Source organism: Agelaius tricolor, unplaced genomic scaffold (genome assembly GCF_023055355.1).
Source record: "Agelaius tricolor isolate 1412-34295 unplaced genomic scaffold, bAgeTri1.0.p SCAF_29, whole genome shotgun sequence".
In the NCBI taxonomy this organism is placed as follows: domain Eukaryota; kingdom Metazoa; phylum Chordata; class Aves; order Passeriformes; family Icteridae; genus Agelaius; species Agelaius tricolor.
In genome coordinates, this window is record NW_027269289.1 from 6231604 (window position 1) to 6244832 (window position 13229).

General features: G+C 47.2%; 1 protein-coding gene across 4 annotated transcripts in view; it reads right to left on the reverse strand.

Moving 5' to 3' along the window:
- The window catches only part of ARHGEF12 (Rho guanine nucleotide exchange factor 12), an 87607-nt gene that overhangs the window by 49694 nt on the left and 24684 nt on the right, over positions 1-13229 (reverse strand). For all 4 annotated transcript variants that reach the window (XM_071449793.1, XM_071449792.1, XM_071449795.1 and 1 more), the window contains exons 2-3: positions 1900-1923; positions 1112-1200 (exon numbers count right to left, since the gene is read on the reverse strand). In XM_071449793.1, the coding sequence (XP_071305894.1) occupies positions 1112-1200; positions 1900-1923 (113 nt within the window). The remainder of the gene's footprint in view (positions 1-1111; positions 1201-1899; positions 1924-13229) is intronic.

Genomic DNA, 13229 nt, shown 5'->3' on the forward strand with positions numbered 1-13229 from the left:
CAAGGCAGTGCTCCTCCCCAGAGTCAACACCCAGCACAGGCACAGCAGCTCAGCATCCTCAATTCACCCCGTAAATAAAAGACAAGGGTTTTCTGCAGGCTGCACTGCAGAGCTCCCCTATCAAAGCACGGGGTCAGGTAACAGCTCTCAACTCTGGAGTGACTCCCTGCAAATTAAGATTACAGCATTCCTCAAGTTCGTTTCTGGAGAAATTAAATTCCTTCCACAAAATGAGTTCACAGCCTGGGAGCTCCCCCAACCTGAAATAATTTTACATTACCTGTCCCAAAGGACAAAGGAAAAGAAGACAAGCTCTAAACCAGTTTTTTCCCCATTAAATGGGCATTTAAAGCCCATTTTCATTTATTTTGTGCACACTAGAATGACTCATGCAGCCAGTGGCAGAAACCATCAGCAGGGTGGTTTATAAACATCAGCCCTCTGCACAAAAATCCCCACATCCTACATCTCCACATCCTTGTGCTCCCCAAGCCCCAGGGAAAAGCCTGAATGCACAGACAGGAAAAATGCACCTTGCATGGGGCCAGGAGGCTGAGGCAGGAATTTCATGAGCAGGCACTGGGGGAGTGCTCCAGAGAGAACAAAAATCCTGTGTGCACCCTCATCGCCCTCATTTAACTAAAATCAAAGCAGGCTAAATCATAGGACAGCAAATCCTTTAAAATGAGGAGTTCATCTTCAAATGCTTCACCTTGGGAAGCACAAATTCACTTTGCAAGGGGTAAAGAGGGATCAAAATCGACTCAGGAACAAAACAAACCCCCCCAAATTAAAACCCCAGCAGAGAAACCCAGCTCTGGCTGGGCCAACCCCATCTCCAATTTCAGATTTCACTACAGAACTCCTCACAGCTAATTACAGCCCTCGCCTCCTGACTCTGCTGAAAGTGGAAGCTGTTGTAATTATTTACTGATACACTAATCCAGGTTGGTGATGAGGGTGTTTAAAATCAAGCCCACATTCATTTCAATGCCCACACTGCCTTTGCAGAACAACACAGCTCCGAAAACCACATTAAAATCGTTTTTAATCGACTTCCCAGCGCTTTGTTTGGGTTGGTTTTTTTTTCCCTTGAATTTTGGGATTTTACCTGTGGGATCGAAGTCGTGGGTGCTGCTGCAGCGTTCAACCTTCTGCTTCTTGTCAGCTGGAGACTCTCTGCTCAGAATGCTGCCGTGTCTGGGGCACAGAAAAGCAAAATATCCTCACACCAGAGCCCACAGGAGCCGCCTGAGCGCTCACACAAAGCTCAGCCAGCTCTGCCTGCTCGCCAGAAATTCACATTAAAGCGTAGGCATCGAGTTGCCTTTAAAATATTTATTCCCAGGCTGAATTCAGAGGGGAAAATGATCTCCCCTGGAATCTCTGGGAGGGGATCCAAGGCTCCAGGAACAGTCCTGGTAACCTCCAGAACTGATAACAAGTGCATTCTCTTTAGCACTCAACATCAGCCCATGTTTTATCTTAAAAGCCAAATAAATTTAATGGAAAAAAAACCCTCCTGAAATGTTAAATCTCCCAGCAAACTTTAAATATTTCAGCATGCCAAAATTAAAGATTTAGGATCTCCCCAGAAGGGAAGCACCTGTACCCTGTCTCCCTTTCCCTCCCTGACCACCTCAAAGCTCAGGTAAGATGAGCCCCCAGCCACGTCACAGAATGCAAATGCTCACCCCATGCCAAGGACACCACCAATAAATCTATTTTTGGCACCTCATCCCTATCTGGATATTGATTTCCTCACATCTGTAATGGGCACTACAAGCTGTGTTTATATATATATATCTATATTTTAAAAACTTTTAAAAACATTCCCCCTGCAAAAATGCTGCAGCATAATTTACAATACAGACAAAAAAGCAAATTTCAGGAACTCACCTCGAAGGTTTTTTGAGAGGAAACCTGAAAAGAAAGAAAAAAAAAAGAAGTTTAATGAACTTTTATTTTTCAATATTAGGTTTGATATCAGCATTAGTGCTTAAATACAAAGAGTTATTTTACGCTTCTGTGATACCTTCACAAAAAACCATCTCTATTTTCATGGAACTCCATGAACTTTGAGGCAAGTGCAATAAAATTGAAATTAAATTACCTATTCCAGGTAGTATTATACACACAGATAACAAAAGCAACAAATCCAAAGCTGAAGGGAGAACCAAGTATATTTGTATTTTTAATTGAGGACACAGCCTCAAGCTGCACCAAGGGAAATACAGGTTGGATATCAGGAAAAAGTTTTATTACAGAAAGGGTGATAAAGTTCTGGAATGTTCTGCCCAGGGAGGTGGTGGAGTCCCCATCCCTGGGTGTGTTTAACAAAGCCTGGATGTGGCACTGGGTGCCAGGGTTGAGTTGAGGGGTTGGGGCTGGGTTGGACTCGATGGTCTTTGAGGTCTCATCCAACCTGGTCATTCTGGGAATTTCTGTGAATTCTGTGAATTTCTGTGAATTTCTGTGAATTCTGTGAATTTCTATGAATTTCTATGAATTTCTGTGAATTTGTGTGGATTTCTGTGAACAGCTCCAGAGCCAGGCTCAGGTGAAAGGAGGTTGGAGCCAAAAGGGGTTTGGAATCTTCTCCCAAATGGGTGAAGGATAAGAGGGACCAGCCTCGGGCTGGGCAGAGCAGGAATTTCTCCCTGGAAAGGGTTGTTGGACACTGGGAGGGTCTGGAGTCCCCAGCCCTGGAATTGGCATTTCTGTGATCCTGAGCTGAGACACAGCCCCAGCCCCATCCCACAACCAAACCATTCTCCCAGCGTTTTCCAGACCATTCCAAGCAAGATTCCCTGACTGGCAGCACAAAACTGCCCCAAATGCTCCTCCTGTCACCTCCTCCCCTCTGTAATTCCACCTGGAGCGGCCCAGGCAGGAAAAGCCCAGCCCTAAAGCTCCAGGAGCTCCCTCCCCATTACCTGAAAACCCCGAGTGGCTGCACAGAGCCAGGCTGAGCCCTCTCTGGGAGCAAGAGCTGTGCCATCAAATGTGGATACACCCAAAACTGGCCAGCTCCCACATGCCAAGCCCCTGTGCAAACATGCACTAATATGGAACTCCAGAACGAGCATCTGATGACACATTAGGCAAGGGAAATTAAAATGCTGTCTGCCTGTTCCTGAAAATAATTATCCACAGCAAGACACTTGCCATCTTTCAGATAACAGCATTGAATTCAGCTGAACTACAACAGCAGCTTCCAAATTAAGGGGGTAGATAGGGCCTGTGATTGCATAAACAGCAAAAAGTTAATTAATTGAAAGCAAGAAGTGGTAATCCTCCTTCCTCCTGCCCCCAAAAGATTTATTTTAATCTTAAAAGCCTGGGAAATCCACTCTGATTCAAATCAGAACCATCCTCTCCTCGTGGTGCTCTACCTGCAAAGCCACATCTCTGCAGCATCCCATCCCCCAGTGACCAACTGCAGGCAGGGAAGGAGGGCTTGGTACAGGACAGGCAGCTGGGAGCCCAAAGGAAAGCAAACAAAAGTCATCTCAGGCCAATCCAACCCTGCCTGAACCCTGAGCAGCCAGCAGATGCAGCAGCAATCAAGTGTTTCACTGAAAAGCAGAAAAGAGGGGGGAAAAAAAAGGAATCCAGGGAAAGACAGAAAGAGATGTTTAGGATGAATTACACCCATTTTTTTATCTGATGCATTTGAACTTCTGAGCTGCATAAAACACCACTGGTAAGTATTTTAATGAAGCATTTTAGTGGCAAACTTTATCCTCCAGAGGTTCTTATCAGCACCCAGAAGTGCTGCAGCATCAGGCAGAGTTTGTGGATAACTCAAAGTGAGTTCACTGCTGGACCTCTGGCCTGGTTCAGAGCTCTTGATTATCTGTGAAACACTAATGTCCTATTTTCCAGGTCCAAAAGTTGTGCAAAACCTTTCTGCTCTTTATACTAGGCTGGTGATTAATTATTTAGGAAGGAACTTTAAAGTTTTTGTAAACAAAGCAGCGCTGAAAACACCGGAATCTTTCTCAGCGCTTTGACGTTACCGGGGAATGTCCAGTTCCTGTGGGGTGGGAGCCAAAATCCCCGTTCCCAACCCACAGCTGTGCTCACAGCTGGATGGCACAGGGGGCCAGGGTCCAGCTGGCCCTGGGGAATCCTCCTGCCTGAGAAGGGACCCATTCCAGGGATGGGACCCCATTCCTGGGCTGGGACCCAATCCCAGGGCTGGGACCCCATTCCAGGGCTGAGACCCCATTCCGGGGCTGAGACCCCATTCCAGGCAGTGCTGGAGCCCCTTGGCTCAGCTTTCTGAGGTTCCTTCTTGTCCCAGGCAAGCAGGGATGGAGGCATGGAGAGGTTGGGGATCAGGGATGGACACAGGGACAGGCTGGGGAGTAAAGAAGGAGGCAGGGACAAGTTGGGGAGCAGAGATGGAGGGAGGAACACTGTGGGATTAGAGATAGACACAGGGACAGGCTGGGGAGCAGGGAAGGACACAGGGACACTGTGGGAGCAGGGATGGACACAGGGACACTGTGGGAGCAAGGATGGACACGGGGACACTGAGGGAGCAGGGATGGAGGCAGGGACACTGTGGGAGCAGGGATGGACACAGGGACACTGTGGGAGCAGGGATGGACACGGGGACACTGTGGGAGCAGGGATGGACACAGGGACACTGTGGGAGCAGGGATGGACACAGGGACACTGTGGGAGCAGGGATGGACACGGGGACACTGTGGGAGCAGGGATGGACACGGGGACACTGTGGGAGCAGGGATGGACACGGGGACACTGTGGGAGCAGGGAAGGAGGCAGGGACACTGTGGGAGCAGGGATGGACACAGGGACACTGAGGGAGCAGGGATGGACACGGGGACACTGTGGGAGCAGGGATGGACACGGGGACACTGTGGGAGCAGGGATGGACACGGGGACACTGTGGGAGCAGGGATGGATGGAGGCAGGGACACTGTGGGAGCAGGGATGGACACAGGGACACTGTGGGAGCAGGGATGGAGGCAGCAGATGATCCCAGCACAGCCTCTGGGCGCTGCACAGCCACTGCCCCCCACCCTCTCCTGCCTCTCCTTTCCTTCACAGGTACTCCCTGACATCAATGGAGTAGGAAAAGGATGGGCTTTGTCCACCCAGGTTGAAGGTGAAGCTCTCCAGCCCCCAAAGCACCTCCCTTCCTGCATCTGAAATCATTTCTGGGCACTGAGTTATGAAATCACACAAGTTTTAGGCAGAAGACTCAGCTGAGCTCCAACACTGATCCTGGCTGGGAGCATTCAGTACCACCCTCCTCCCTTCTCCCATTTCCCTGCCTGAACACCACCTGGAAGCCATCCCTCATTTCCCAAACCCTGTGCCACCACAGCAGGAAGCAGAGTCAAAATGGATAAAACCCAAGCAAAAATCACAGAGGAGCTCCTGGGAGGTTTATCTGTGTTTCACTGCAACTGATCTTCACTTGGAAATGATATTAAATCTGAAAGCAGCCCTGAAAATCCCCTCACCGTGCTACAGCACCCAGCACAACATCATTCAAATTCAAATACATTTCACCTCCTACTGTAAACAGCAGCAAGAAGGCAGAGCAGGGTGTGGTGAACAGCTGGAGCCTTAATTCCAAACGGAGCTGGCAAGTTTAGGCTCCACGATAAAAACCCTGTAGACATTTTGTCTGATAACTGATGAACATCAGCACATTTTCAAACGAGTTGTTCCACTCTCCCAAACACCAGCACCAATTAAAAGCCAAGGCAGATTTTGTTTTTAAAATGCTGGGCCCGAATAATTTGAGTCATTTAAATGCATCAAATGACTAAAAGTGTGTCTTCTTAGTCATGCTGCATTAGGAAAATCTATTTAAGGGAGGAAAATACATCCACAAGCAGCAACAGCGTGGATTAAACATTGAATTTCAGGTTAGCTCACACACAGGCACCACCAATGCCCAATAACCACCTTGAAGCCAAGCAGGAAAAGGTGATTTGAAGACTTAATGTGTCAGAAAAGAGGAGAGCAGGGAGGATTCCCAGCTTCCAGCAGTACAAAGCATTCCATTCTAGCCTGGGAGGATGAAAATACAGCTGACCATAAATAGCACAGCATCCAGATAACCATGTTGGGGTTTTTTTGTTTTGTTTTTTTTTTTATTTTTTCTTCCCTCCCCTACTAAAATATTACCAGAATTCAAGTATCTGCTATCTCCAAAGCTGATCAAAGAGAAAAATATTTAGATTCAGACAAGGGCCTCAACCTTGGAAATATTTATTCATGTGCCTAACTTTAGTTCCAGGACTGCTCAGATGCCTGAAATGAAGCCTGTGTGTGTTTGCAAGGAGAAATTACTCCAAGTTGTGCCCAGATGAGTAAGAAATGTTGTGAAACCCATGCAGAAGAGAACAGCCAAAAAGTGCTTGCTTGACAGAACTAATCTTTAATTAGGAGATGAACAGTTGCAATAGAAGCTGCTTCAGTGCTTTATTAGATTCATTTAAATAAGATGTTGCTTGTTGCAGAAAACCTCTCTGAATGAATTATAAATTTCAAAGAAAAGCAGCCAACACAACTGATCATGCCAAATTCAGGAGGAGAAACAGTCCAGGCCTGATCACTAGTCTTTTTTAGGGATATATTTAGAAGGAGGAAAGGAAAACCAAAGGTTATCTCAAAGTCCCCGCAATAAAACCCCAAAATGCTGGATTTATAAAGTCTCATCCTAATTCAGGACGTTTCCACCAACTCATGAGTCAATGAGAAGCCTTTGGCCACCATCAGCTCCATGGAACTTGGTGAAAAATGATTTTAACTCACTCAGAACTCCAGAATGGTTTGGGTTGGAAGGACCCCAGAGCTGATCCTGCCATGGCAGGGACACCTTCCCCTCCCCAGGCTGCTCTCAGCTCTGTGCAGCCTGGCCTGGGACACCCCCAGGGATGGGTGTGCAGCATTTTGGGAATGCTGAGCAGGATTGTTCTCTCCTCTTGGTCACACATCCCCAAACAGATCCGGGAAAAACCAAAGCCTGTTCCTGAGGGACAGGTAAAATAATCACTGAACAATTCCAGGACCATTCCTAGTGCATCCAGCTCCTTTAATATCCATTAAACTTCATTTTCAACACCCTGATTGCACCTCACTGACAGCACTCTGAGAAATGATGCATTTTTTTTGTCTAAATCTAGGAGGTTTTAAATGCTCTGAAAACACAGTAAGCATTGACATAAATGCTGTTTTGAAAATATCTCCCAGAATTTCATCTTGGAAGAGACAGAATGAAAGAAAAGGAAGGAAGGGAAAGAAAACCAAGGAAGGGAATCTATTTCCAGGGCTGCAGAGGCACAGATCCACCAGAGCAGGATTTTAAAGGCCCTGAGAAAGGTTTCAGGGGAGAATGCAGCACCAACAGGAACTGGAGGCATTTTTGTGTCCCAAGGAAAAGGCCTGGGACAGCCCTGACCCAACACATCCCCTCCACTCTCCTCAGCAGGAACAGCAGCTTTCTGCTGGGTCATCTGTGCCACAGATCAAAGCACAGGAGCTCAAGGAAACACTGAGCTTTTTCCATAAATTAAAAAAAAAAAAAGAAAGAAACCCAAACCCACTGCATACTGATGGCAACAGACTGGACAGGAAAACAGGGATCCAAATGGGACTCCTGGGAGCTGTCAGAGCCCAGGGATGGAATTTTGGGACCTGCAAGGAGGCAGAGCAAGGGAGGCAGAGCCCAGGAATGGAATTTTGGGATCTACAAGGAGGCAGAGGGAGGGAGGCAGAGCCCAGGGATGGAATTTTGGGACCTGCAAGGAGGCAGAGGGAGGGAGGCAGAGCCCAGGGATGGATTTTTGGGACCTGCAAGGAGGCAGAGCCCAGGGATGGATTTTGGGACCTGCAGGGAGGCAGAGCGAGGGAGGCAGAGCCCAGGGATGGATTTTTGGGACCTGCAAGGAGGCAGAGCCCAGGGATGGATTTTTGGGACCTGCAAGGAGGCAGAGCCCAGGGATGGATTTTTGGGACCTGCAAGGAGGCAGAGCCCAGGGATGGATTTTGGGACCTGCAAGGAGGCAGAGGGAGGGAGGCAGAGCCCAGGGATGGATTTTTGGGACCTCCAAGAGGCAGAGCCCAGGGATGGATTTTGGGACCTGCAAGGAGGCAGAGCCCAGGGATGGATTTTGGGACCTGCAGGAGGCAGAGCGAGGGAGGCACTGCGAGCTCTGTGTTATTTTTGTGGGAGTCCGAGGCAGCGCAGCTGACACCGTGACTCATGGAGGAATCCTCCCTGGCATTATTGACCTTGCACTGCTGACAGCTCATGGGCAGGAGTGCAGCCTTCAGAAAAGAACATGGGAAATTTAGGGAAGTGATTGGAGAGCCCACAGAGCCAACACCTTGTGTGCCAAACCCCCCTGAACACCCCCAGTGCTGCATTTGCCTCAATAAAACATCAGCAAATGCCTCCCACTCAATATTCTATCATTTTTCAGGCCACTAATGTCTCCAGCCATAACCAGAATATGCCATTCCATTTTCCTTTCAGGAGAGAAAATGCAGAGTAGCCAACAGAGCCCATCAGCATATTTCCTGATGGATCAGGGGATGGATCAATGCAAGGGACTGGTGCCATGGCAACCAACGTGCTGAGCAAAACACTGGGTTAAGATGAATTTGATAAAAAAAACAAAGTCTGGAAGGCTGGCAAGTCCCATCTGTAGGATGGGGAGGGTCAGGGCTCCAAGAGGGAGGTATTTCTGCAGGGAAGGAGAATTTCACTGGTGCCTTTGCCTTCACAGCTTCCTCTTGGAGCTCTAAAAAATTAAATCTCTATATACAGATTCCTCTCTCATTCTTGTGGTTGAGGGATTCATCAGGAGGGGTGAAGAGAAGGTGGCAGCATGAGAAGGGAGCAAGAAAAGAGGAAAAAGAAACCAGCTTAAAATTATGGAAGAAAAACAGAATGCAAAGATAAATCTTTTCCATAAAACGAACAGCAAGAATTCGGAGATTTGCCTCCACACAAGGAATTTCCTGATGACACAGGAATGCATCATCATCCTATGGCCTGTAAAAATGATAAGGAGGCAACCCTGGGTTTACTGCAGGCAGCTGCAGCTCTTTGCTCAGTATCCTTCCCTGTAAAGCCCTGAGGTGGGAAGGGTTTCAGTCCCTCAGAAAAGGAAGAAAAGCATCTCCAGAGAAGTTCCATCCACAGCTCAGCCATTCACTCCCAGCCCAAGCAAGTGCCTCAGCTATTTTCCATGACACAAGCACTTGGATTTTTCCAAGAGCTGATGTCAGGGCTTTTCATGGAGAAAGAGCTGCATTTACTGGGCAGGCAGGGAAGGAGGGCTTCCCCAGCAGCCATCTCAATGTGCCCTTTGTGCTGCTCTGCTGCTCGGGCCAGCACCCTGCAAGAACTCTGAGTCCCCAAGAAACTCTGCAAAGGGGAGGGCACAGGGACATTTCCAGCAGCCAGAGCTGTTCTGCCACTCCTGACTGATTTCCAAGGCTCAGAAGCAGCAGCAGCTTTCCCTCTGCAGGCCCTGAAGCTGTCACACAAGGCCATTTATTGTTGAATATCCCTACAAGGGGCTGCAAGCAGCCAAATTAATGAAAACTGGGGAGGGGGCACTGGAGGGAACATAAATAAACCAGGCTGCTCGTGTTTCCTTAATGCTGCCTTTAGATTCGGCCTAAAAGCAAGACTGGAGTAATAGGGGGAAGGTTTGGCCACTCAGAGCAAGCACAAAACCCTCTCAGAAACTGGTGGGGAATGGAGGCTGCCAAACCCCAGGTGATTTCCTACGGTTTCCCAACGTGACTGTTTACAAATTCCTGAATCTCTGTTTCCACCTCTGGGAGAGAAAAATTTGACAGCTTCGAAATGGAAAAAAAATTAAACACTGCAAATGCTGAAAGAGGCCAAGGTGTTTTTCTAGAAAGACTTCTAGAAAATGTTATTATCACAAAAATTTACACAAAATTTACACAGCAGGAAAGAAACATTCAAGATTTGTTCCTTTCCAAGCTTTGACTGCATGACCCATTTAGTGCAAGTGACCAGGTACAGGAGAAAGGTCAAGCTTGTGATTTCAGAAGTTATGACCCAATTTTCTCACTCATTTATTTATTTTGAAGTAGGCCATAGACAAATATTCCCAGGCCTAGAGAGCTCAAGCTTCCTGTAGCAAGAAAAGCTGAAATATGTGGTTTGGCCATACTAGAAAAGCCCCAAAATATCCAATTTAATATAATAATTATATTTTCACACCATCTCATAAATACATTTTCACACCATCTTTGCATCCTGAGCTTTTGCTATTTGGAAGAAGGGAAGGAAGAGGGGTAGAACACGTTTGTTGTGATTCACTCCTCCAGCTTTCCCTTCTGAAAAATCCTTTTCAACCCATTTGCCCAGAGCCTGAAAGAATCAAATCCAGCACTGGGGTTTCTTGCACAGACAGGGCGTGGAGTCCAAATTAACCTGCCCTCCCTAAACTGCAGCTAATTACAGGGAAATGAAATGTTTGCTTTGCTTGCCAATAACTGCAGAAGGCAGAGCTGGCTCGGTGGCAGCTCCTCCTCCACGGCGTCTGCAACAGCTTCCCAGAGAACTGCCCCAAAAAATAAAGGAATAAACCAATTTTCTTTTCCTGAGCAGAGCAGAGAGACCCAAAGCTGTGGAGTGCCACGGGGTTTGCTTTCACCTGACACACACACACACACCCAGCCAGGGCTGGGATCACTCGTGCTGCTCTTGCATTTCATTAGGCACCAAGCCTAGTTCCTTATTAATGCCATACCCAGCTTGTGGTTGTTATGAACCAGCAACGAGCCTGGTGTGGAAACAGTCCTTAAAAACAGCAAAAGACAGCAATTAGAAAGGGAGGAGAAGGAGGGAAAAAAAAAAAAAACCCATCCCCAACACAGAGTGCACGTAATACAACTGGAAATGTAGCTTTCAAAATAGCATAATGCTGCTCCAATTAGGCAGCTTGAAGTTTTGCAAATATATGTACAAGGTTCAGAGGCACAGAGGAGTATTTGGCCCAGAGTTCACATTTCTGGGGAGTGAGTGCAGTTGCCTGGCACAGGAACAGCACACCTCCATGGCTTGGAAGTATTGAGAGTGTACTAAAGAACCTGCAGTAAGATAAATAAATAATAATGCATTTATTTTCAAATAATAAGATGGATAAATACTAATAAATTTATTATTTCTCCTGAGTGTCTTTCAAAAGATGTTTTAAAGAAGTGACAAGGCCAAGCTGTTGTGCTCCTCAGCATTGTCAGCTTTCCCTGGTTTAATGTGGCCACCAAGGTGAGCAGAGGAAAGGCTGGGAGAACTGGGATTGTCCAGCCTGGAGGAGAATTGGGATTCTTCAAAATTGGGAAAGGATGGGAGAACTGGGATTGTCCAGCCTGGAAGAGAATTGGGATTATTCAAAAGTGGGAAAGGATGGGAGAATTGGGATTGTCCAGCCTGGAGGAGAATTGGGATTATTCAAAGTGGGAAAGGATGGGAGAACTGGGATTGTCCAGCCTGGAGGAGAATTGGGATTCTTCAAAATTGGGAAAGGCTGGGAGAATTGGGATTGTCCAGGCTGGAGGAGAATTGGGATTCTTCAAAATTGGGAAAGGCTGGGAGAATTGGGATTGTCCAGGCTGGCTTTGGGGTGACCTCGTTGTGGCCTTCCAGGAGCTGAAGGAAAGATGGAGAGACTCTTTGCAAGGGCTGGGGTGACAGGGTGAGGGGGCAATGGCTCCAAACTGACAGAGAGCAGGGTGAGGTTGGATATTGGGAAGGAATTATTCCCTGGGAGGGCACAGGGTGCCCAGAGCAGCTGTGGTGGATCCAAGGCCAGGCTGGAGCAGCCTGGGACAGTGCAAGGTCTCCCTGCCCATAGGACTGGCTGACATTTAAGGTCCCTTCCAACCCAGTCCACCCTGGGATTCTGTGATTTCCCCTGACAACATCAGCAGCACTTCCCCCCATGGATTTACACATTCCAGAGGCATTATCAGCTTGTCTGCCCTGCTGCACACCCCAAAAGTTTCATTAAGTTTTTGACAAACAAGGTCAGCAGGCACCTTGCTGTAATTTAAATTTCCCTTCAGCCCTCATTAGGCTGTTTTAGAGGTTCACGTGCCTTTACTGCTCTGGAAATGTAAACCAAGACTTGCCTGCTCGTCAGAAGCAGCAGTTTATGAGTTCAAAGCTAAGCAGACACTCAACCCAAAAGCATTTCCAGCCCTGCCTTCCCTTCTCCCACTCACTGATGAACCTTTGGCCAAATTACACCCATTCTGCATGGGATGTGCAGACAACATCCACCCCTCTGACCTCTGCCGAGCTTCTAAATATTTCCCAGCTGCCATAAACTAATTTACAGTTAATATGTCTAAAACCACCCAAAGGCAAAGTGCTCCCAGTGGCTTAATTTACACCAAGGGAAAAATTGGATCCACAACTTTACAAAGGAAAGCTGCAGCACGGAGAGAATCAAGAAATCATTACCACAGTGTTGCTTAACCTGTACAGTGTATTTTTAGCTCTTAGTCCTTCACAGCTAATTCTGCCCAAGTTTTACTCCTGTAGATACAAACACCAAGGGCAACCAAACTATTTGAGCCTAAATTCCAAGTATGCAACTAAATGAGCATTTCACCTTGCTGGCTTTCCACACCTCCCTGCAGGGTTTCTGTCCCAGCATTCCCTCAGATTTTAGAAGCATCCATGGAAAGTTTCTCTACCATACATTGCAGTTTTCCAAAAAAAGCAAATGTGATGTCAGCTCAGTTATAAAGAGATCAGCAGTGCTGTAGTGTGGAGTTGAAGCTATCTCAGTTGTTTCAATGGCCCTAAGAAAAAGAAAGAGGCTTCTGGGATATGCAAACCTATTATTTCTGCCATAAATGCAGCTCTGGCCCATAAAACACGAGAGGAAAGATGCACATAGCACACATTGCACGAGGAGGGAAAAAATGTACACAGGCATTTGTGGCATGCTTTGCTCCTTCCCATTTCATCTCCCCACCATCTAAACTACAGCAAAAATCCAGAAATACTGACTGGGAAGGAGTGGAGCAGAACACAGGATTAGGATTTCTCAGCAACATCAAGCCCTGTTTTTTCCACTGTAAAATGGAAGATAAAAATCCAGGAGTGAAGCTCTTTGTAAAATGGCTCAAGATCCTGAGCACAGCCTGTGAGTCAAACCCAGAGCTATTAATAGGTCTCT